Source organism: Ambystoma mexicanum, chromosome 1p, assembly GCF_040938575.1.
Source record: "Ambystoma mexicanum isolate Mex_15411 chromosome 1p, UKY_AmexF1_1, whole genome shotgun sequence".
Classification (NCBI taxonomy): Eukaryota; Metazoa; Chordata; class Amphibia; order Caudata; family Ambystomatidae; genus Ambystoma; species Ambystoma mexicanum.
Window position 1 is genome coordinate 535751489 of NC_090921.1, and position 26385 is coordinate 535777873.

General features: G+C 45.5%; 1 protein-coding gene across 2 annotated transcripts in view; it reads left to right on the forward strand.

The window, feature by feature from the left end:
* The window catches only part of SMIM24 (small integral membrane protein 24), a 77276-nt gene that overhangs the window by 21235 nt on the left and 29656 nt on the right, over positions 1-26385 (forward strand). For both annotated transcript variants that reach the window (XM_069649457.1, XM_069649456.1), the window contains exons 3-4: positions 1476-1499; positions 6830-6913. In XM_069649457.1, coding sequence (XP_069505558.1) covers positions 1476-1499; positions 6830-6913 — 108 coding nt within the window. The remainder of the gene's footprint in view (positions 1-1475; positions 1500-6829; positions 6914-26385) is intronic.

Sequence of the window (26385 nt, forward strand, 5' to 3'; positions counted from 1 at the left end):
TAATTATACATGTTTGTGGGACGCTAACTAGGCTCTAAGACTATTTTGAAATTGACCGGAAAACGAGGAACTGTCCAGGAAAGCAATTTCGGCCAAGGTGACGATATTGCTGTCTTATTTCTTTCAAAAGAGTATCAGATGTCAGAGATTTGGAAGTCAATAGGAAATCTTTATCTCGTTTAGGTGTCAGGTTCTATATTACCAGACCGGAATTAGGTTAGTAACCTAGTCAGCATTCCCTGATCAACCTAAACTTTGTCTGGTGAAGTGTCTGGCACCATATGAGGCCATGACAGAACAGCTTAGACTGACGGGTGAATCACAGTTACTTATTGCATGGAGTAGAACTTATTCAGCAGTGTTGTCAGCCACATTGGCGAGATGGGTAAAATGGTGCATGCAATAGGGGGACATTGACATTGAGGCATATGGAGCACATTTGATTGGAGTAGTGATGGCATTTAAAGCCTACAGCATTAGGGCTCGACTAGAGGGCACATTGAAAGAAGCAGACTGGTCGAATGAGTGGGGTTTTAAGAAATGTTATTTTCAACCAATTGACCAGATATCCTCGTTGGTGGTGAGCACGCTTTAAACAAGCATAATCCGAGCCTCCGGTCTTGACACAGAATGCAGATTTTCCATACTAACGTTATAGAAAGTCATAATTCTATTAAAGACATAGAGGCGAAGGACTATCCCACCCCTGCAATCTGGGAATTGTGTGTGAATACATGAAGAAGATGCTGTTCAATAACTAAACAGATGCAATGTTGATGCTTAAGTGTACGATTACCCACCCAACATATGACTAGACAAAGGTTTGGTTTTGCTATATTTTATGCAGGTACGGAGAGCAAGGTGGCAGGGTCATGAAAAGATGAGGTGGATGGAAGTTTGAGTTTTGGTGTCTCCCGGTTGGGGCGCATAGTTCAAGTTTAACAAAAGCAGCAGAAGAAAGAGGAGGAGGTTGAGGGAGCAAAGGAGGTTGAAGGTCATGAGAGATGTGATTGGACAGATTGACCATGTGATGGAAAATAACCTATCAAGCACAAACAACGAAAAAGACTGAGCTTCAATGGAATTGTGGTTTTTCACAATGTTTGCAGTTGGTTTTTCATATTGTTATACGGTGCTGCTCGAGAAGTAAAGAGATATGCATAATCCTTTCCCTCCATGCCTTTAGTAGATTCATGACTTACTGTAACGTTAGTATGGAAAATCTGTATTCTCTGTAGCTTTTCTCAAAGGGGTGACAAAGTTTACAGATGTTCACCTGTGTTGTTTGAAAAGTGAGCTAATGCTAAAACCAACGTTAAGATTCAATATTGCAAGATTCAAATGAATTTATGTGCAGAATTGATGTTCAGTAGGTGGGGTCAGGGGAGGAATAGAATGCAGAGAATGTGCACACGTTTCTGCTCCATCTCCACACGTCATCTCTGTCTAACTCACCTCTCTTTCTTTCACGACAGAGATGAAAACCCGGAATCCCGCAGGTAAGTCCTGGTGATCGCACCATGCTTCTTGCTCTAACTTTTACAGTCTCAACTGACTTGATCTTTGTACATTTCCCATATGCCTATTCCTCTGAAAGGGTAGACATTTATTTTCCTAAATGGTCCAGTTGGTTCTACCCTTTTTCTCGAGTGAACGAGAGATGCAGCTGCTCCCACCTATCCCTGGCTCTCAGGACACCCTCAAAGTCTAACAGATCTTTAGCCAGCATCTGTGGAGTAATTACGGGGCTTGTCTTGCCTCCACTATCTTCTGGGAATGAAATCTGCTAGTAATGGGTCAGGTCCAGAGGGCCACGGCACTGGGAATGCAAGGGTGCATGAAGGTAAAGACGCACTACGGTGCATGTGTGGTCCATTAAGATCTATGTAGATTATTGGTGTTCCACGCGTGCCGCATCTCAGAGAGTCGGGCAGAGTGGCACTGGTTTTTCACCAAGCACCAAGAAGTTAGGTTGCACAGGATTGCTAGGTGTTCCAGGAGGAAGGTGAATGATATGTTTTTTTTAAACATCTTGTTGACAGCCCATCGAGCATTCATAGTCTGTAATGATCCTTATAGGACCTGCAGAATAAAGTGTATGGGTAGAAGCTGTGAAGTCTAGCTACGTCTAAATTACATCTGTGGGCGAATTTGTCACATTTCCCTTGCGTGCCTCTCTGGGGGACTTAAGAAACCTGTTTTTGCGACCTTCCTTCCCTTACATAATATCCTTGTGTGGGATCGGGGTGTTAATTCCACACACTCTGTATCTCCCTTCAGAAGGGGTTTACTTTCTATTTGGTACTTATATAGCACACAAAGCCCTGAGGTATCTAGGCGCTTTAACTCAAGGATATGGCTACAAACAGTGCCACCAGAGCTGTTTGTAACCATATCCTTTGGGTAATTGGGTAACCATATCCTTTGGGTAATTGGGTAACCATATCCTTTGGGTAATTGGGTAACCATATCCTTTGGGTAATTATGCAGTGTCCATTGCAGAGAATTGTCTGAAGACAAGTATGTGTCACAAATGGGGCAGCATCCACATCTGCTGCCACTCCCAAGCCTCACCTTTGCACACCCGTCCTGGGGATATTGAGAATGAATCGCTACGTGACAGATCACAAGAGAAGTTATAACACAAGCCAAATGGCCCAATAGGCTGCCTCTTGATCAACTCTGCTTTGGAAGGGACCTCTTGAAGACCTACAGTCATGCACTCTACATCGAAAAAACGTCAATGATCATTCAATACACCTTAAGCTCCTGAGTCGGAGGCAAACATTATTTTTTCGCGAACAACCACGAAATCTTTCTGGCTTCTTCGAGCCTCTTCCTCTCCTTTTTCCACCGCTCTCCTGGGACCCTTCTGCCGCATATTCCCTAATGCTTTGTTGTTTTTTGTACTTTTGATTTCCACTTTTCCCTTTTCTTTTTCTTTTGTGCTATATGCTTACTTTTGTATGCAAATACTATTAGGTGAATGCTTTGCAGAAGACCTGAAACTGGTGGGACTCTTAGCAGGAAGGATGACTGTGTCCTGGGATTGGCTGAAAGCTTTGGGTATTACTGCGGTTTCACTAGGGATCCACCTAGTAGATGTTGAGCTTATGAAATGAAAAGGAGGTCTGATCGTGGTTACCCAAAATGCACCTTACTGAAATTCAGGGGCCTTTAGCTGGGACAAACAGGAGGGCCTCAAGGCACTGAAGGAGTAGGAGCAGTGGCTGATCACAGCAAGAAGGATTCCCCCTGAAAGGTACAACAAGTTTCCTCAATCATGTCTCCGAACTTAGCCCACCTATATTATCAACCAGTGATAGTGGATGTCATCTTAGAACTCTGCCACGTCATCACTGATCTTCTGTTTCCCTTAGCCCCAGACGGCCTAATGGGAGGAACTAACTCTTACTTGCAGGGGCTGCCCTGTTAAGAACATTAGTCATTCAATCAGATGTTGACTACAATCTGGGTGTAAGCCAGGAGTAGGGTGTTGAGATGATTCCCCTCTTTTGGAGGTCTGGGTAGATGGCATGCTTGGTTCCCCTCTCTTGGAAGTCTGGGGTGATGGTGGAAATGATTCACCTCTTTTGACGTCTAGGGTCATGGCATGATTGGTTCTCCTCTTTTGGATTTCTGGGATGAGGGCATGCTTGGTTCCTCTCTACTTTTGGAAGTCATGAGATGATGGTGTGCTTGGGCCCCATCTTTTGGAAATCTGCAATGAATGCATGGTTAGGATGATGGTATGATTGTTTTCACACTTTTAGAAGTCGGGGATGATGATGGACATGTTTCCGCTATTTTGAAAGTCTGGGATGATGTGCTTGGTTCCACAAGTCTGGGATGATGGTGTGATTGGTTCCATTCGTTTAGAGGGTTGAGATGATGCAGTACTTGCTTACCTTTTTTTGGAAGTCTGGGATGATGGTATGCTTGGTTCCCCTAATTTGGAGGTTTGGGATGATGGCATGCTTGGTTCGCCTCTTTTGCAAGTCTGGGATGATATTGTGTTTGATTCCCCTCTTTTGGAAGTCTTGGATAAAGGTGAGCTTGGTTAAGCTTTTATGGAAGTCTTGGATGATGGTGTGCTTTGTTCCCCTCATTTGGAAGTCTGGGATGATGGTGTGGTTGGTTTCCTTCTTTTGGAAGTCTGAGATGATGGTGTACTTGCTTTCCTTTTTTTAGAAGTCTGGGATGATGGTGTGTTTGGATCCCCTCTTTTGGAAGTGTGGGATGATGATGTGCTTGGTTTCCTTCATTTCGATGTCTTGGATGGTGGTGTGATTGATTCCCATCTTTTAGAAGCCCAAGATGATGGTGTGCTTGCTTCACCTCTTTAGGAAGTCTGCAATTAATGTGTGCTTGGTATCCATCTTTTGGAAGTCTGGGATGATGGCTTGCTTAGTTCTACTATTTTGGAAATCTGTCTGATGGTGTGTTTGGTTCCCCTCTTTGGATGTTTGGGATGATGGTGTGATTGATTCCCCTCTTTTGGAAGTCTGCAATGATGGTGTGCTTGGTTTCCCTGTTTTAGAATTCTGGGATTATGGTGTGATTGGTTCCTCTCTTTGTAAGACTTGGATGACAGGTTGCTTGGTTCTGCCCTTTTGGAAGTCTGGGATGATGGTTGCTTAGTTCCCATGTTCTGGATGTCTGAGATGATGGTGTGTTTGGTTCCCCTCTTTTGGAAATCTGTGATGGTGGCTGCTTGGTTCCCCTGTTCTGGAAGTCTGGGATGGCGGTTGCTTGGTACCCCTGTTCTGGAGGTCTGGAGTGATAGTGTGCTTGGTTCCTCTGTTCTGGAAGTGGGGTGATGGTGTGATCGGTTTCCTTCTTTTTGAAAGTCTGGGATAATGGGTGCTTGGTTCTCTTCATTTGGGAGTCTGGGATGATGGTGTGCTTGGTTCCCGTCTTTTGGAAGTCTGGGGTGGTGCTTGCTTGGTTCACCTGTTATGGAAGTCTCGGATGATGGTGTGCTTGGTTCCCCTCTTTTGGAAGCAAGGGTTGATGGTGTGCTTGGTTCTCCTCGTTTGGAAGTCTGCAATGATGGTGTGCTTGGTTCCCCTGTTTTAGAATTCTGGGATGATGGTGTGACTGGTTCCTCTCTTTGAAAGTCTAGGATGATGGTGTGATTGGTTCCCTTCTTTTGGGTGTCTTGGGTGATTGTGTGTTTTGTTCCAATATTCTCGAAGGCTGGGATGATGGTGTGCTTGATTCCCCTATTTTGGACGTCTGGGACAATATTGTGTTTGTTTCTCCTCTTCTTTGGAGGTCTGGGAATATGGTGTGCTTGGTTCCCCTCTTTTGGAAGTCTGGGATGGTGTTTGCTTGCTTCACCGGTTCTGGAAGTCTGGGACGATGGTGTGCTTGGTTCCCCTCTTTTGAAAGTCTGGGATTATATTGTGTTTGATTCCCCTCTTTGGAAGTCTGGGATTATATTGTGTTTGATTCCCCTCTTTTGGAAGTCTTGGATGAAGGTGAGCTTGGTTAGCTTTTATCAAAGTCTTGGATGATGGTGTGCTTTGTTCCCCTCGTTTGGAAGTCTGAAATAATGGTTGCTTGGTTCTACTCTTTTGGGAGTCTGGAATGATGGCACGCTTGGTTCCCCTCTTTTGGTGCTCTCGGATAATGGTGTGATTATTTCCCCTCTTTTGAATGTCTGGGATGATGGTATGCTTGCTTCCCCTCTTTGGGAAGTCTGGGATGGTGGTTGCTTGGTTCCCCTCTTTGGAAAGTCTTGGATGGTCGTTGCTTGGTTCTCCTCTTTTGGATGTCTGGGGTAATGGTGTGTTTGGTTCCCCTCTTTTGGAAGTCTGGGATGGTGGTTGCTTTGTTCCCCTGTTTTGGAAGCCTGGGATGGTGGTTGTTTGATTCACCTCTTTTGGAAGTCTGGGGTGATGGTTGCTTTGTTCCCCTGTTCTGGAAGCCTGGGATGGTGGTTGTTTGATTCCCTTCTTTTGGAAATCTGGGATGATGGTGTGCTTGGTTGCTCTCTTTTGGAAGTCTAGGATTGTGGTTACTTGGCTCCCCTTTTCTGGAAGTCTGGGATGGTGGTTGCTTGGTTCTCCTCTTTTGGAAGTCTCGGATGGTGGCTGACTTGGTTCCCATTTTCTGGAAGTCTGGGATAGTGGTTGCTTGGTTCCCCTCTTTTGGGACTCCCGGATAATGGTATGATTATTTCCCCTCTTTTGAATGTCTGGGATGGTGGTATGCTTTGTTCCCCTGTTCTGGAAGCCTGGGATGGTGGTTGCTTGGTTCTCCTCTTTTGGAAGTCTGGGATGGTGGCTGCTTGATCCCATGTTCTGGAAGTCTGGGATAGTGGTTGCTTGGTTCCCCTGTTCTGGAAGTCTGGGATTGTGGTTGCTTGGTTCCCATGTTCTGGATGTCTGAGATGATGGTGTGTTTGGTTCCCCTCTTTTGGAAATCTGTGATGGTGGCTGCTTGGTTCCCCTGTTCTGGAAGTCTGGGATGGCGGTTGCTTGGTACCCCTGTTCTGGAGGTCTGGAGTGATGGTGTGCTTGGTTCCTCTGTTCTGGAAGTCTGGGGTGATGGTGTGCTTGGTTCCCCTCTTAAGCAAGTCTGGGTAGGTGGTTGCTTTGTTCTCCTCTTTTTGGGAGTCTGGGATGGGGGTTGCTTGGCTCCCCTGTTCTGGAAGTCTGGGATGGGGGTTGCTTGGTTCTCCTCTTTTGGAAGTCTGAAATGGTAGATGCTTGGTTCTCCTCTTTTGGAAGTCTGGGATGATAGTGTGATTGGACAGGCAGCACTCTTTGAAGCCTGTGGTCACCGGGGGACCCATTAACCACTTGCCTCCTCCTTTTCTCAGGCTGGAAGAGAATGTCTACGATAATGCAGCAATGGAGCTTGACGTGGAGGGAAGCGGTGATGGCGAAAGAAAGGCTGGGTCCCGGTAAGGGCTTTCTCTGCATGTACCCCTGTCCCTCCTCCCTCCCCGATACAGCAGCTACCCAAGAGATGAATGATGGTTTGCACGTTCCAATGCACTGTGAACCTTATCTACTCAAATATTGCTGTTGTTTAGGATGGGCTGGGCCAGACATAGGCAGAGGCATACAGTCACGGAGAGCTTTGTGGTACGTAAAGTGACATCACATGGCATGGGCCCTGACCCAGCAATGACATCACAGGAAGAGACCATGGGTAGGCATTTTTAAGCAATCTTCATTGGTACCTTTGGACTGAAGCATGTTAGAGAGAGTTATTGATATCATGCTCACACTCTGATATTAAAATTAGTTAAAGCTAAAGTCATATTTTAGAGAGATCATCTGATTGGTTAACTCACAAGGGGGGATTTTGCATTTGTAAGGCGCCTATACCCAAGGGCATCAAGGCACTGTTGTGTACTAGTTACACAGTACATATATGTGAAGAAGAAAACAGTTAACAATAGGGAGCGAGTGGGGCAGACAAATAGACAACCTTGCCTCTCCCAATGTCTATGGTCAGTCAAGGCAATGTTTAGGCAAAGAGCCACATTTTTAGAGCTTTCCTGAAGGCCCTGTAAGACTTTTCTGCTGTTAGCGAGGGCGGAAGATCGTTCCAATGAGATGCTGCTTATTATGTTATTTTATGCATCAAAATGAGGACGGATAATTATACAAGAGAAGTTTCCTTAGTTTAGGTTATGTTTATTTCATAAGAGAGTTCCCTCTGGGCAGTGACTCTGATGCTGTCCTCTCCCCGTCTGCCTGGAACCTAGAATCCAGAACACTAGGGAGAGCACGTCATCAAGAATCAAGTGTTGCAAGGGTTCCATAACCTAACACCATAACATCTCCTTCCTTTACAATTGCAAGGGATAATAAACATATATATATATAATAAAATAGTTGAGAACACAATAATTGTAAATCAGCAAAGAATACCAGATGTTGTTTGATTGGGAATTCTCATTAAATAAGACTATAAGTAAAAGGATACATGTTGTTGCTTCTTCTTGTAATTCACAGTTATATGATGAGTGCAAGGTAAATATGGGTATTAATAATAAATGAAATCCTTTTTAAGATGTGGCATCCTTTTTCTTGGTTTCACATCCAAAGTATCATTGTTCTCCATATCCGTACTATATGTGAGTTCTTGTGGTGTTGACACATTATCTTTAGTCATCTCTTCACACTCCAACCTGTCGGTGACATTGTCATTCTGATTGAACTTTCTATAAGCAATGACGATGTCATCACATGACCATCGGCTTCCATCCTCTAATATCACAGATTTATTAGAGCAATTCACAACTCTTTGTGGAGAGCGGTATTTGGACTCTCCCTTCATGACCCTTCTAGGCTCCTTCACTTTGACCAAATCTCCTTCCATTACTCTGCTTTCTTTCACATGCTTTTGGTTATCGTAGTATTTTTTATACTTTTCTTGTTCATCTTTTACTCTTCTCACAACCGCTTCCATATCTACGGTCTTATCTTTCTTTAATGACAACCAAGCCGGTCTGAGCCTATTGGTAGCAACCCTTCCTCTCATCATAGTGAACGGTTCTACTTCTGTGGTAGAATGAGGTGTGATTTTATAAGTGACCAATGCCTCCTTGAGGGTCTCTCTCCAGGATAGATTGTTCACCACCGCTAACTGAATAGTGTCCTTAATAAATCAGTTCATTCTCTTTACCAATCCGTTGCTCATGGGATGGTATAGGGCAGTGGTTCTGTGTTTAATAGCTCTCTCTTTAAGAAACTTCTGTATCTCTAGTGACATGAATTGTGCACCATTGTCAGATATAAGCTCCTGAGGCTCACCCTCCCTATTAAAAATTTCCTCCAGAAATGTCCTTACTTTCATGGCTGACACTAACTCTTCCATGATGCCACATTCTACCCACTTTGAGGTATAATCAACCAATACAATAATATAAATTTTGTGAGGTTCCAATATTTCATATGGACCTGATATGTCAATGGCCAACTTTGTCCAAACTGAATCTGGTATCATTGTAGGTTGTAACAGTGTGACTCTAGTGTTTTTTCCTTTGTCACTTATTGCACACGCTGAACACTCCTTTACTATGTTTTCTAACTCACTCCACATATTAGGCCACCAAAATGTTCTTCTTACTCTTCTTTTTGTTAGATTTCTTCCAATGTGTCCTTCATGTGCTATCTCCATAATCTTTTCTCTCAAAGCTGACGGCGGAACAATGCGATCTCCACGATATATACAAACTTCGTCACAGGACATTTCTTCTTTCTTATTCTTCCAACATGAAATTCCTTCATTTATTTCCTTCCAATCACATTTTATTGCTCTCCTTAACTGTTTTTGTTCCATATCTGCTTCACTGGCTTCAATCCAATCCTCCTTGGAATAACCAGGATGTATTTGTGCTATCACACTGTCCATATTAATTTCTTCTTCATTGAATTCCTCTTCCATTGAAGAACATGGTAAACGAGAAAAACAATCAGCAACTTTATTTGTTCTACCCGGGGAAAAGCTAATAGTGAGATTGTAGTTCATTATAATTAAGATCCACCTTCTAATGCGAGGCAATGTCAAATGAGGATTTCTTGGATTTAAAATATGGGTAAGTGGTTTATGATCTGTTCTAATCTCAATGGGACTTCCCATATTAGTCCCTTGAAGTGTTCTGAAATCCACATCACAGCAAAAGCTTCTTTTTCTATCGTGGAGTAGTTTTTCTCCGCATCCCTTAATGTCCTAGAAGCGAAGGCTATGGGAACCACCATCCCATTTTGAACTTGTTCCAGTACACCTCCCAGTCCCACATTACTTGCATCAACTGATATAATGATCTTAGCACTACAGTCAAACATCTTTAAGACAGGAGCTTTATTTATCAACATCTTAATTGTTTCCAACTCATTTCTGCATTCAGTTGACCACTCAAAGGACACACCTTTTTTCATCAGACTTCTCATATGACTAGTTTTGTCAGCATAGTGATCGATGAACTTTGAGTAATACTCAGTTAAACCCAACAAGCTCCTCAATTGGTCTTTATTTGATGGTTCAGGCAGTTTGAGTATTGTATCTATTAGAACTTCTTTAGGTTTTATCCCTTCAGCATCTATACAATGGCCAAGATATGTTACTCCACTCTTCTTTATTTTACATTTCTCAATCTTTAAGGTGAGTCCTTTTTGTTGTAAAATTTGCAACACTCCAATAGGTTTAGCATCATGGTCTTCTTCCGACATAGCTGATATCAATATATCATCTTGGAAATAACATACTCCGCGCAGCCCTTCAAAAAGATGTTGCATTAGTCTTTGAAAAACAGCGGCTGCTGATGCTAATCCGAATGGCATCCTCTTAAAACGGAAAGCACCTAAAGGCGTTATGAATGATGTGAGATGTTTGGATTTTTCCTCCAGGACAACTTGATGATATGCAGAGGATAAATCAAGTGTAGTAAAGTACTTAGCAGGTCCAATGGTGGTGAGCATCTCTCCTATGTTTGCTAGGGGGTGACGATCTACCCATATGTTGTTGTTCAAGTCTCTTAAATCAACACACATTCGGATTGCCCCTTCTGGTTTTCTTACTATCACAATGGGGGACAACCACTCAGAACTTCCAATGGGCTCAATAATGTCCTGAGAACACAATTTTTCTAATTCTTTCTTCAAGGGATCACGGGTGCCAACTGGTATGTTCCTTAATTTATGTACAACTGGTTTCGCTCCTCTCTTCAGAATAATACGATGTTTGAAACCTTTGAGCATCCCTATTTTGTTATTGAATATTTCTGGGAAACATCGCACCAGACTATCAGCTGAATCACAACACTTATCCATGCCACTTAAAATGGGGATACATTCCCCTGGATGGATCCTGATCTTCAAAGCTGCCTGTTCCCACCAGCCGACTATGGCAAAACCTTCAAGGGCCACATATAGTTTGCAATAGGTTTGTCTCCCTTCAAAAGTCAAATGAACCCACACATAGCCCACTATATCAATTGGAGATTTGCCATATCCTGTAGCTCTGACTTTAGTCAGACATAAATCCCCAAGACTTTTCTTCAAAACACTCCGAAAGGTGTCTTCATCGACTATAGTATATGGGGAACCCGTATCAACCATGACTTGTATGGAAATACCATCAATAGTCATTGTTACCCATGAACCAATTGTTCTTTCTTTGGATGATAGAGCTAGAATTTGTATCTCTTCTTCAAATTCAGTGGTTACTGTTACTAATTCATCTGAATCTGAAGTTTTTTCAACAGTTCTCACACTTGAAGTAACGCCCTTCAATTGTTGACGATAACCTCTGTTGTTATTTCCTCGACCCATTACTCTTCCTCTTCCTCTGCTGCTTCTACATACTTTGCCATAGTGTCCCATCTGACCACATTTGAAACATTCAGCACCAATCGCTGGACAGTCTTTGTCTGGGTTAGTATGTCTGTACCAACCACACCTGGTACAATTGATTTGAGATCGGGAAAACATTTCTCTGTTCTGTCTTGAATTTCCACTCATATCAGATCTCACAATTCTTTTGAACATGGCAATTAACGCCTCCTCTTCCTTGTTTGTCTCTTCACATTGTATGGCTTGGACAGAACTTTTATCAAAATGTTCTTGTTTGCTTTGTATTTCCCTCATACATTTATCTCCTAATTCAATGGAGCGTGCAATTTCCAGCGTTTGCTCCAAGGTTGGATTTTTTGCTTGCCAAAGTCTTTGTTGGATCTTGGCATCTGCGACATGCAGAACAATTTGATCTCTTATATATTCACTCGCCAATCCCGTGAAATCACATGTAGCAATAAGACCCCTCAACGCAGCAACATTCATGTCAATGGATTCATTTTTGAGTTGCTTCCTGGTAAAAAACCTATATATTTCTAAAACAACATTTGTCTTGTTGCCAAAATGTTTATTTAATTTCAACAGAGCAATATCATATTTCCTAGAGCTAGTTGTTGGATCGCCCGAACCACCTGCACCGTCTCCATCACCTGGCAGGGTTCGAAATATTCCCAATGCTTCAGCTCCTATACAATTCAGCAGGGTGGCCTCCTTTAAGTCATCAATAAACTTGGCACCACCTATGGCCCTCATATAAACTTGGAAGGTATCTAGCCATTGTTCCCACGAAGAAATAGGATTGCCAGGATGGGCCAAAAATTTCTCAGGAGCTGCAATGTTCTGCATGTTGGTATGCCAAGTACTTGCCTTTAAATTTCACACATAATATGGTTGTAGTGTTCGTTGTACTCTTCCTGCATCAACCACTTTTACTGTGAAATACCACGCTTGATATAAATTGTTATATATGTTGTAAAAAGTCTCATATCACTGCCCTTTGGCTGTCATTTAATGCACTTGTATCTGTTAAAAAAAAAATCACTAGTTTACTGCTCCGTTCCTTTAAAATGGTCAAGAAGAACTGATTCAATAATCCGCTCGTAACGTAACTGTTCTTCGGCTGTATGTGCGTAGCTTAATTACTGCTGGATACATTGTCATATCAAACTAACATAAAATATTGCTGGTGTGATTCACTGTCCGTTTCTGGATATAGAAAATGAAGGCACGCAAAGCACGTACTGAGGTGCTTTACTCTATTATTGTTACGAGTGTCATAGAATTCCTCACCGATACACACAGTCTTTCTCCTGCCGTTGCAGCTCGAGGAATATTCGAAACACGCACCGTGCTACAGCGCTCTTCTGGTGAACATTTATACTTTACTTCACTTTTCCTACGTCGTCGATGTGCTCGTACCTTGATATTGTTGTCGGTTCTGGCCGCTTGTCCTTCTACACTCCCTCTGTCTAGGGAACTCTCTCAATAGTGGAATAGCGGCCACGGGATCCTCGTCGCCACTTATTATGTTATTTTATGCATCAAAATGAGGATGGATAATTATACAAGAGAAGTTTCCTTAGTTTAGGTTATGTTTATTTCATAAGAGAGTTACCTCTGGGCAGTGACTCTGATGCTGTCCTCTCCCCGTCTGCCTGGAACCTAGAATCCAGAACACTAGAGAGAGCACGTCATCAAGAATCAAGTGTTGCGAGGGTTCCATAACCTAACATCATAACACTGCTATTGAAGGGAAGCTAGCATCTCCTCCTCTAGCACGTGTGAATTTTGGTGGTGCAATACGGTGGCCGTGGGATGCTCTCACAGGTCTGATGGCGTTGGCTCTGAAAACTTTTTGGGATAAGTACTCAGGTGCTGTGTTCAATAGGTTTTTGTGGGTGATGGTGGGGATTTTGATGCTAATCCTTTCCTGGATGGGCAGCCAATGCACTTCCTTTCTTGCTGCTGAGATATCATATCTTTTGGTGATATTGAGAGCTGAGCGTTGCATATTGTTTTGGATTACCTGCATTTTGCAGATAGTCTTCTTTGCACTAGTCAAGTCTTGATCCAGTTACAGATCTAGCGATGGTCAGGCAGCTTGTCAGTGTAAGGAATTGTCTGGCTGCGTTAAGGTGTTTGGCCGTGTATGCTGCTGACGAGGCGATTGCATTGACTTGTTTTGAGAGGGAGAGGGTGGCATCTAGGTGCACTCCAAGGTTTTCACAGATGCTGAGACCGAGATTTTAATGCCGTCGATCAGGAAAGATGAAAGGGGGAGAGCTTCTTTAGCATTTCAGGTTACCCTACTACAAGGATTTCCCGGCTTGTCATCGTTTAGACACATGTGGTTCGTGGCCATCTATGTCTGAATGGTTAGGTAGGTTTTGTTGATCGCTGTAGTGTCTTCTTCATGGGACCCAGACAGGGGGAGGAGGATATGCATATCATCGGCATAGTTGGTGTAGACTATGCTGAGGTCATCCAAGAGGTCAAAGAGGGGTTTGGTAAATATGTTATAGAGGGCGGGGTAGACATAGGAGCCCTGCGGGACACCACAAGGGATAGGTTTGGGGGTGCGGGAGGGGGGACTAGCCAAATCTGAGAGGACTGTCATGTATCTTCCTTCTAGGAATGATGCAGCCCAGGCCATATGGCTTCTTGGCAGAGGTTGGCAGCAGTTGTAAGGTGGTGGCACAAGGGTTTGTGGTCTACCAGATCAAATGTGGCCAATAGGTCAAGAGGAAGGAGCAGGGCTGTCTTTCCTTCATCTCTGAAATTTCCAGTTGATTTTTCAAGTCTAGCAGTGCTGACTCTGTTCCATGTCCTGGTCAGAATCCAGATTGGCGCTTTCCTAGGATGTGGTTGGATTCGAGGAAGGGTTGAATTTGGTTATAGGCTGCCCTGTCCAAGATCGTTAGTAGGAATGGCACTGTGGTGATCAGGCGGTAGTTGTTGGGGGCTGATGGGTCTAAATTGGAATTTTTAAGAAAGGGGAGGACCCAGGATTTTTTCAAACTGGTTGGAACATGGTTAGCTGAAAAGGAGGCATTGATGAATCTGGTAATGAACGGGGCTAGGGTGTCCAAGCAGTCTTTGCTAATAGAAGCCGGACAGATATCACCTTTGCATCTGGAAGGTTTGAGCTTTCGAATGATGCTCACAGTCTCTTCTTCAGAGATCTCTCTAAAATGAAAGGTTGGGGTAGGCGGACTAGGGGGAGGGCAGGTTGTGGGGGCCTTGGATTTGATGAGATCTAGTTTCAGGGTTATTTTCTCCTGTAAGGAGTGTAATTTAGGTCTCATGGCCATTTGAATGCTGGAGCACCACAACTCATCTTTCTTGATAGCAGATGGAGGGGCAGCTGGTGTTTCTAGTTCTCTGAGAACGCAGAAGATTTCCTGGGAGTTTGAGCTAGCATTTGTGATTTTAGTATTATAAGCATTCGATTTAGCTGCGATAAAGGGTAGTTTGTATTCTCTAGCAATCTTGTTAAATGCAGATCTGGGGTATTGGCTGATGCCTTTTTCCCAAGCTGCTTCTGCTTGTCGTTTATTAATACGTAGGGCCTGAAGGTCCTTGGTGAACCAGGCGTTGATGTGGGAAAGCAGCTTAGCTTTCTGCAGGCCAGTGGGGCAACAGCATTCACTGCCTTAGCAAGGGTGTCGGAATAGATGCTTTGCAAAATGTCAGTGGTGGAGTGCACCCATCAAGGCAGTCGCATCTTTATTGCTGTTGGAGCCCTCCACCGTCTGTCTCTGAAGCTGTCTTAGATGTAGATGTAGCGAGGAAAACACTAGGCAATAGCAGCATCGCAGTCCAGCCTTGTGATCTTGGGCAATGCTTACTTAATCTGAGCTCATTTTCTCTATATTAATGCGTTACTTCTTTCTGGACGCATATCTTGCCCTGTAGCAAACTGCTTTTTGAATTAAAATGAAACAACTCGTAAGCAATTGCCTGCCCTCTTCCCATCGCCATTTTAACATTTGATTTGTGCCTCAGAACGTAGAGTCAGAGTTTCACGTCCACACAACCAAGAACACTGTGTGTTTTGAACCTTAAATGATCCCCAGAGCAGGCAACACACTAATCCTAGGCTTCATCCCGCCATCTTCACAAAATGGGCACCGGCAGCTGCCAGGCATCATTGCAGGAAGCACAGAAAAGTGACCTGCCGGTCTGCAGATTACTGTTACAGGTTCAAATCCCCCCTGGGCTAACTCAGCCTTTCACCTTTTTTGAAGTCAGATGGCTTGGGTACCGTGACTAATGGGTAATAGCATGGAAGGCGTCAGAAGCTTTCAATCTTTTCAGTTGAAATGGGCTCTGAACCTCAGGGCCCACCGTCCCTGAGAGGCTACCTACATGTTGGCAGTCATCAGTCATCAGCAATATAGTCCCTTCATTCGGGACATTAACTGTGTGTTTTGCAACGTGTACATTACATGATGCCTATGGTGGCCCCCTCAGGCCGTCACCTCCCTCAGGCCGTCACCTCCATCAGGCCTCTTCAGTATCCAGCATCATTCTTAATACCTTGTTTCATTTTTACTCTGGTTTTGTCTACTTTAGCCGCTTATTGACAAAGAGTAATTATTAGATTTTCAGTAGACATTTAGGGCCTGATTCATGGAATTCTAATCACGGTGCAAAGTGACTTTGCACTGCCAACAAACACTCAGATTCACAGAGCAGTGCAAAGTGGTTTTTTGCAGTGCAAAATGACTTTGCACTGACTTTGCACTGGTGCAAAGTCACTTTGCCCTGCAAAAATACACTTTGCACCACTCTGTGAATCTGGGTGTAAGTTGGTAGTGCAAAGTCACTTTGCACCGTGCTACACATTCCATGAATCAGGCCCTTAATTGGCAGAAGTATTTCCTCTTGTGCCAGGCATATAAAGTGAATAATCTAAACATTTTAAAGCACAACAAAGCTACCAAGGAAGCAAACCACTGGTCAATATTCCGACATATCATCACTACTTCATCTACACAAAACCATGTTCTGCAAGCCCTCGTGTGTAAAAGACACGCTGTCACGGGTTTATCTTCAGTTCCACAACACTGGCAGTGAGTTAAGAACCAGTCTGTGTTCCTACATTTACCCCCTGTATCAGGTATGAATGCATGTTATGTGTTTGCAGCCCAGTGGTAGTCAAACCTTTTCACAGTGAACCCCCCCCCCCCTTGGGTAAAGACATTGTTTCTGGTCCCCCACAAGCTGTAACTGCCTATACTTTCTACTAAACATATTGACCATAATCCCTTTTTAAAGATCCTTGCATCCCCCTGGAAATCCTGTGGGGTCTGTCCCACAGTTTTACCTTGTCCCCCCTCCACAGGTAGAAGGCCCAGGCACATAAGCCTAGAGGGGGCAATGGGTGGAGGATGGACTGCCAAAGGGCCCATCTCCTCTTGGCACCAGTGTGTGCTGGGAGAGGGCCTGGCAGAACATAGAGGAACACCAGACTCTCGGGCGCCGTGGCCAAGGGGAAGGTCCTGGTGTGCAGGGGACACGTGCCTGTGAAGGGGACCACGTGTCCCCACAACAAAGGAGACCAAAGGACGGCCACCCACAGGCTGGGTTGGTGCCAGGGCTCTCCAAAGGTAATAGCAAAGAGGTGAGCATTTGCCCTCGGGCCGAATTTGGGCCATAAGAAGAGGAGGAGAAGAGATCCTGCACGACGGTACACCCCGTTTCGGCGCCGCTGGTTCGGCGCGGGCCGATTCGCCGCGACCAGTTCGGCGTAGCCAGTTCGGCGCTGGGATGTTTTGGCGCGCCATGGGATTCTCTGTTTTTGTGCTAATCGGACGGTGTAATGACTACTGTTAAAAACATTAACAACCCTTCCAAACGTGTTGCCGAAGGGCGCTTAGATACTTAGATACTGGTCTCCGGCAATTGCCGTGAAATTGACCAGTAGTCAAACAATGTACTAAAATAAATACATTCACTTTAAAAAATGCAATGAATATAGGTCAAGGCAGAGTTCATTCCCTGTGGGCTAGCTCAGGGCATTAAAGGGCCAGCTGCGGAGATAGATAGCCGTATGCCCTGCAGGTCACAATTTGCCATCTAAGTAGCTGACGAGGTAAATGCACCTACTGCAGTTATCCCTATATTTACATCAGAAGAACCTTGGAAATATGGAAATATGGAACAGGGAAGTGAAGAGAGGGCGCCGCTGCCGTCTGTTGTACATATGCAGAGGTCCTCAACATGCACAATAATGGTTTCCAAGCTCAGCAATAACCGAACAGACAGTATTTCCGAATGGCCACACGTATAGTGTATGTGATACTGGCTTCGAAAATGAAGGCTACTGTTTAATTTCTAAACTAGAATGCACGCTAAGCCACTGCAACCCGAGCACCCCAGCCTACAACATGGGCGGCTGTAGAATGCACGCTAAGCCACTGCAACCAGAGCACCCCAGCCTACAACATGGGCGGCTGTAGAATGCACGCTAAGCCATTACAACCAGAGCACCCCAGCCTACAACATGGGCAAAGTGCCCCCTTGATAGCTGCTCTCACCGAGGTCTCCATTTCGGAGCAGGACATGACTCTGCAGCCAGTTCGGCGCAGGCTGCCGAACCGGCCGCGCCGAAATGTCCTGCTCCGCCTGCACGATGTTCGCTCCTCAGCGCGGCGGTGGCAGAAGGAGCAAATACGTTGCACCAGGGGAGTTGCTAGGTCTGGAAAAGACCTGGGGCTACGCTGATGTCAGAACTGTTGGGACTAGGGGCTAGCTAGTCTTTTGGCTGTATCTCCTGAGATTCTATCCGGGGCTACAACCAAAAGATCAGTGGCTATAGCCCCCTTAGCCCCCCCCCTAGCAACGCCCCTGCGTTGCACGAAAGAAGCCCACCCAGAATGGGAAAAGTAAGGGGTACCTAACACAGGACAAATCCGCATGTAAAACGTTCAAGTGAAGTTGAAGAGCCCAGCGGCGCGCTGGCTGTGGGTAAACAAGGAAGGGGTACCTAACGGGTACCTAACGCAGGATACATCCCTATGGGAAGAAGGGAACGTGAAGTTGAAGAGCACGGCACAGCCTGGGAATTGTTTCATGGTTTGGCCAAAGAAAAAGCGAAATATCAAAAAAGAGGAACACAGCAGAACGCTGGGTATGTAATGTCTTCGGCTTTTGAAGGGCGGAAGGGATCAGCCTCGAGTTGGCCCTACGATGGAGCAGGGCCCCCTCTCACCTGATTCCAGGTCCCCCAAAACATTTCTTTATGATGAGTAATTTTTGTTAGGAGTAATTGTTGGTGTAATCAAGCTTACAGCCTCATTTTTCCCACTTTGCCTGGATTTGTGGACCTATTGATACCAATCCACGATATGTAAGGGGGGAGAGGGGTCACGCACTAACTACACCTACCTGCTCACTGTTTACTACCTTGCCCTATGCCACTTCCAGGCTTATGACGATCACAGCAGTGTAGACAGCTTTTTTAGTTAGCTTTTTTTTATAACCGGCCTGAAAACTCACCACACTAAACCTTGCTTCGCTCTACATGCCCAGGCTACTCGTCTCCCCCCTCACACGTTCACTTGTGCGCCCTGCAGTGAAATGTGACCTGCAAACTACTTTTCCTTCTTTTGGTGCTGCTGAGACGCGACTCATTGCGCCTTAGAATCTTGGTTGTGTTAGATTTTTTGTGAGTGGCTTAATTTCGAGTCGAGCAGACGGGACTGAGGCGGGTCTGGCCCATAACTGCCTACATTCCATAGGGAAAAATACGGAGACTCACGTCACTGCAAGGCCACGCCCACACGCTCGCAAGGCCACGCCCACAGTTTCACTGGTGTGATGTTCCACGCGAGTCAGTGATGCTCTGTGTCTGCAGGAGTCTATGGGCTTGATCTTGGGGCAGTCAAGTGTCACGAAACGCTTGAAATCCATTAATAATAATAATAATAATAGTAATAATGTCTGGACTGCATTTCCTAAAGCACGCACTCCCAGGCACTCTGCACTAGAATGTATATCGCTGACTCGTGTATTAGCCCGCTCCTGCAGTCCTCATGCAGCCCAGGGCCACCCGCTCCAGACCACAGCAATAGAATGAAGTGGTGGGAGAACACTGCTTGAGTTAGGTCAAAAGCTGCGTCTGCTCGTTGCATTTGCCTAGGAATGAAACACATATCAAGTCCTCCAAACGGCTTCACCCGACAGGGTGAAGAGGACTTTCTGCTATCGCTGTTATGAGCAGCGTTGTGCATGGGCAGCAAAGTGACAGAGGGAGAGGATGAGTGGTGCGTTAAGTGAGCGGGGCCAGCCAGGGCCAGGCCCTGGCAGTCTCCAAAAAATGTGGCTAAGCTGGGGCCCTGCCGGGGCCACCAGTGCCACCATGCCACGGTGGGACACAATAGCCGCAACGGGACATTAGCCCACGGCGCTGCCATAAACAAAGACAGCTGGAGTGACACAAGTGTCAGCTACAGCGGTGTGCACAAGTTGCAGTGCGTGCAACGCTGTGTCTGTCATTTCTGTCAGACATAGCTCTGACTCCTTTCCTTCGATCCGCCAGGTCACTCGTGGGAGTCGCAGAGGCCAAAACAAAAGACATCAAGACCATCGCCAAGCATCTTAGCCGCCAGTCACTCATCCTCATGGATTTGCTGATGACAGCGACTGACGTGTACCCTTAACACCTCCCCAAAACACTCAATCCGCCCCCACTCCTGCCACCAACCGCCTCACACCCGAGGTATATTCGCTCTCTCTGGAAGCGAGCGTCATGCTATCCAGCAGTTTGCACAATAGCTCAGATGCACAATAGCTCAGAGGATTCACGTGACTGCTGCGCTGAACCACGTGGAAGCCCAGGAAGACAGCTCAGCGGGGCATCCCCTCCTCCCGCACCGTGTCCCGGCCGGCCAGCCCCTTCCCGGCCACCCCCCCCCCCCACCGGTACCTGGCAGTGATGCATTTAATGGAATGAAAACATAACACATATTTAAAATTGGAAATCTTAATGCCACAGCAGCTTTATTTGCATAAAGTCAAGGAGTTATCTTACAGGCGATCCGTGAATTCACAACACCACAGGTTCTACTACGCTGTGTGAGGCTTCCTAGGTATGCCCCCTGCTTCCCCCCACCGTCTGATCGATGACCCAGCCAACATCCCAGAAAACATAAACTATCCTCCATACACATTTCCAGGTCCTCGCGGATGCCCTTAATGTGACCCCCAAGCCGACCCCGCATTACTGATGAGCCCCAGTGCCCACCACCACGTGTACCCGGCAACCCCCACTACGGATGACCCTCGCGCACCTGTACTTTTGATCTTTCCCGACTGGAACCGAATCTGCTGGCGCTGGAAACCCGGAACACCGACCTCAAACTTCTCCACTGGAACCACTGCCACGACTGCAACCAACACAGGACAGCAGGGAACAGGATGCTGCGTGGGAGAGAGGACAATGTTTGTTTTGCATGGGGCTTTTATAGGCCCTCCCACTCGCTTGGTTCCCTGCCCCCAGTCCCTCTTCCCGTGTTGCCCCTCCCATTATACAGGGCGGGCCCTTCCCCTTCCCTCCTTTGGCCCGCCCCCACCTACGGAGGAGGGGGAAGGAGGTTGGCTGGGCGCGTTCGCCCGCCAGTTTGTTGATTCACTTACAATAGGCAGCTGTTTATAAGAAGAGGTCACAATGTATAAAGAAGAGAGAGAGAGAGAGAGAGAGAGAGAGGAGAGAGAGAGAGAGAGAGAGAGAGAGAGAGAGAGAGAGAGAGAGAGAGAGAGAGAGAGAGAGAGAGAGAGAGAGAGAGAGAGAGAGAGAGAGAGAGAGAGAGAGAGAGAGAGAGAGAGAGAGAGAGAGAGAGAGAGAGAGAGAGAGAGAGAGAGAGAGAAGAGAGAGAGAGAGAGAGAGAGAGAGAGAGAGAGAGAGAGAGAGAGAGAGAGAGAGAGAGAGAGAGAGAGAGAGAGAGAGAGAGAGAGAGAGAGAGAGAGAGAGAGAGAGAGAGAGAGACACAGACACACACACACTTCGGGGTGGATGAGCTGCAAAGATCTCTGAGTGTCCCAGCAGCCATGCCACTGTCATTTCTTGGCCTGGCGAATGCCCGGAGAGCAGAGCTTAATAGCTCAAGGGATGGCGCAGGAAGTGGCTCATCCAGACAGCAGCCTCTTCTGTGCTTACCATGCTAGAAATGGTAAAGCATTCCTTTGTTGCCATTCTGAAAGCAGCCTCTGAGATGTTCTGGAGACAGACACACCCCCTGTGTCCCTCTTTGTGCTGACAGCCTTTCAAGTGGGGGCAATTTATAAGTGATGGCTCATTTAACAAGCCATTGTCATTACACAGTATGTGCTTACCATTTCAGTGTTAAGAAATTACCCTGGGGCTTTTTTTCAGAAGGCCAGTGCAATGCATACGTTATCTGACGAAATCTACGCATTAGTCCAAGAAAATGAACCTGCTACACAGAAAATGTTTTAAATTATGTTCTTTATTTTCATGTCTTTTTATTTGACAGACCAAAACTTTTATTTGCATATTACTTTTTAGTTATGTAAGGTGCATGACTCGGAAGGTTAACTGTCATTTTCTTGCTTACGTATTTTAGTGGCTGGTTTGGGCCATGAACTAATAGCATTAACACTGCATCAAAGCTCTTTTAATTTTCTTAACAAGCCGACCACTGCGTGGCGCACACCAGATAGCTCCTCATTGTGACTTGGCACCTTGATTACGAAAGCAGGTTTCATTGTGTGTCACCATGCAGACAGTGGTCCATGGCAAATCAATGCAGTGATATGTGTGCACAAGCCACCACCCTATTGGTTAATGACATCTATATGGTGCTCCTCTATGTAACAGCACATATGCCTGTTTTTGTCTGATGCGTCGCATGTCCATACAATAGCACACTGGAACGTGTTGCGTATTGATATTGATATTTTATTTTTATCGCGCTTGTACACAAGTGTTACAGAGCGCGACAAGGCAAGGGAGGGGAACAGGGGAGAACAAAAACAACAATCTTACTAGGTCCAGTGACATTGAGAATGCGCAAGTGCATGGGAGAGGGGAAACGTGCATGGAGGGGGGTGAGAAGTGGAAAGTGTGGAGCGAAGGAGAAACAGATAAATAATAATTAACAAATAAATAAATAATAAAGGCAACAAACAGTGGTAGTGCAGCCAGCAAGTGGCAAGTACTGGGTTAAAAGCAGCAGACAGGGCATGTCTGAAGTGCAGGAATGATAAAACGGGGGGCTGTATGGGTACAGATACAGATCCAAGTGCAAGAGGTGGCCCAGAGGCAGTGCAGGAGGGTGGCAGGGTGAGCAGGTACCTGGGCCCGGAAGACAGAAGGTAGGCCAGGTGTACGGTGCCAAGAGAGAACAGATCAGCAGGGGAGGCGGAGGCAGAAGCAAAGAGGAAGGTCTTGAAGTGCTTCCAGAACCAGAGATGATTCTCCTATAGTGTATGTGGCTCTGCCGAGTATGCCATACTGTGCAGACACTTAAACACATAAATCATTCAAAGAAGTTGTCTCAAATTGTACATCCACTAAACCAAACTCCCATTGTACACTTCCCACCATGATTTTCACTAGCTGCAGGCCAGCACAAATAAGAGATGCTTATGCTAGCTCTGTTCAATACTGCATGTGCCTGCTCTTTTTTGCAGAAATAACCTCTGAGGCCTGCGTAATGGTGAGGAGTTAGTGGCTGAAGAACTTTGGACTCTTTACCGTGCATTGGAAGCCGGTTTTGTTTAAGCGGTTCATCAGCTTATTATTGGTCAGGCTAAAGTTTGTAAGAGGTACAATTCTTTCTGTGCATTGGTTATTGGGTGTCTCTTGTAGGGTTTCCTTTCCTGTCTATTGATATAATTCCTTAAAGATGTTTCTGTATTTGGGTCTGGGCATGCTCACACTGAGACCCAGACCCACATACAACATGGTGCATTTTTAAATGTTTTTCTTTAGGCCTTGCCCATCATGCAAGTCACCCCCCCCAAGTGAGGGTCCCCCCTCAAATTCTTACCCCACTTAAAGCAGTGAGGATGAGGGATGGGCTAAACCCGGAGGTTGGGCAGGTGTGGTCTGGACTGTTTGGTTCAAAGCGAGAGTTAACGTTAAGTCAGGCCCCTGGCCAGGTCTGGCCCAAGACCCATGGGGTTCGCCCTCCTCTACTACGACCCACTACCAATACCCACCCTGCCTATACTTGAAAAACAAAAACCCAGGGATTGGCCTCAAACTATGCCACAGCCATAACCATGCGAGACAGCGGCCACCTGCCCCACTCACATGTTTTAAAAAAAAAAAAGCTAAACAGTACCTGCTTGTGTGGGTCGCCTATAACAATGGTCGGGACACCAGATATGGGCAACATTTGCGGCCATACTCAATCACATGGAAGCATGGGCAAAGTTGCTGAAATTGCCGAAAATTCCAGAAAATTCCAGAGACGAGCGTAAAAACCTAGAGACTATGTAGGCCTAATCAGGAAGCCGGGGTTTTGTTTTGTTTAGTGTACTGGTGTAGAGCAGCAGGGCCATTGCTATACAATGATGCAACCTCCTCATTACAACCTTCAGTGCTTTATTTCTTGTTTGGCCAGTGGTCTCGGTCCCGCACGCTCACCGTGTAGGATTCACAGGGAACGTACAATGTGGCTTGGGCAATAATTTTGCAATATAGTGTTAATGCGCCCTGTGCGAGCCTCCTGGCTTCCCAGTTACATTTTCCTTGGGTCTCTACAGTGTCTGGCCACACACACTGACACTGGCCATACTGGTACAGCACCACAAATGAGGGCTTGCAGGTCCTCTGGCCCTCCAGCTGTAGACAATCATTCTGCTTTGCACTGCCCTCCTGTATCGCAGTGCTGTGTATGACAGAATGAGTGGTAGCCTGTGGATAATTGCAGGGGCCGGGGAGGCAGTGGACCAATGGCCATTGTGTATCACCTACCACTGCCCGGTATCAGGTAATAATATCGCCATATATATGGTCGCCGTAAATAATAACGCTGGGAAAATGTCGTGGCGATATTATTTGGGTGACCATATATATGGGGACAGGGGCGCAAAAAAAAAAAAAAAAAAGTTTGGGGTTTGCGGGGGTGTCCCACGCATGTTCCATGCAATTATATTGCCACAAAAAACGGCCATTTTTCGGCGATATTTTTGCATGGCGAGATTTTTGTGGCAACATTATTACATGGAACACACTGCCCCACATCCCAGTCAACCAGATGGGCAGAATTCTTCTGCTACTTCATTGGGTGCAGTACAGAGCTTATCAGCCAATCAGAGACATATTATTTCCCATCGCCCCCTCACAGAAAAATGGAGCAGAATTCCCCTCTGCTGGGTGTGAGAAATCTGGGGGTCGAAACTGACAACTGCCCATCACCCTTAGAATTTCGCCCACCCCTACTAGACAGCTAGCTGAGCAGTGCAGCATAAGGTGAGCCTATAATGATCACTCTTGCAAACCATCTGTGCTTATATATATTCAGGGGAAACACTTTAGTTGCAGGGACGTTAAGGTGAGCAATACATTGTAACAAAACCTTACACATTCCGGGAAAAAACTTTATTTGCAGGGGCGTTAAGGTGAAAATGTAACGCAACAAAACCCCTGAAATTTTGCAGACAATTCAGGTAAAGACACCTTAACTTTGCACCCCCTGTTGCGCAGCATATGACCACAGCGATGTCATCACTGGTGACATTAAATATGACATCACTGATGGCATTTTTGCATCAGACATAATGTCATATATGACTTGGCTAATAAAAGCTTTGATTATATAAATAACATTTTGAAATTGAACTATTTTTTTTACCATAAGATAAATATATAATATCAAATGACATCATTTTCTGCTGTAATTATAAGGTACATTTTAAACAGCTGTAATTTATTTAAGCATTAAGACCCGAGCAGTGGGGGCATTACCGCTTCAGGTAATGCCCCGGGGACCATAGTTACAGGCCCAAGCAAAACCCCGGAGCGTTACTCGAAGCGATAATGCATGCCAGCTCAGGGCTTATTGCTATAAGTATACCAGCCCGTAAGACAGGGGTACGAGTGCTGCCTTTTTTAAAGTTGCAAGACGCCTTCAGCGCAGTCCCTGTGCAAGCCATCTTTTATAAACATTGAAATATGCAGCATATTTGTATGTTTATAAAAGATGGCTTGCAAAGTACACAATCTAAATATTTGGGGGAATCCCAGAATGCACCTGTTTAAAAAGTTAAACATGCTGTCACTACCTCTATCCGGGGTTCACATGTATCATTTAAAGCAATGAGGTTGTGAGAAAGTGACAGCCCATATAGTGGTGCAATAATTAATTAAATCAGTTTAGAAAAAATAGAAAATGTATTCAGGGTAAGACTTGTTTTAAAAACTCTAATCGTTCACAATCATACAAAGTTAATCAAGATAAAGAATATTATACAAGGGAAAATATAACGCTCTGTTTTGACAATTATAACATTGGTAATTAGTGACCATATCTGATCTAAGTGGATTAACTCTTCTCTGTAGAGTAGTTCTTCTAGTGGGGTAGATATAAACTTCAACCTCCTGTAGGGGTGGATAATTTTTCCCTGTGTCTTAATTGGCACTCTTTGCTATTGCTTACATACATTTATATATTTGTTTACGTACATTACTATGGTTTGTGTACTTTTCAGGCCACGCCCATCATGCAAGATACCCCCCCAAAATGAGGCCCCCCCATCAATGTCTTATTCCACTTAAAGCCCTGAATATGCTCACCTCGTCTCTGATGCTAACCTGTTCAATGACGTGCCATTAAAACCCCAAGGATGGCGGCAAACATCCCGCTGTGCATGCTCACGATTCCACTTGAAAAGTACAGCGCCACCACACAATGTGCCCCTCACGGGCAAGCACGCGGGCCGCGCACCATCCCGCCAGACTCGATGGCTGCAGATGCCATCTAACATCCTTTATCCCTTTTTTCTTTCTGTATCCTATAAGTATTATCGCCGAATTGCGAGTGCGAAACCGCCCTGTGGCCTTCTTCCCAACAAAGCTGCCACAATACCACAG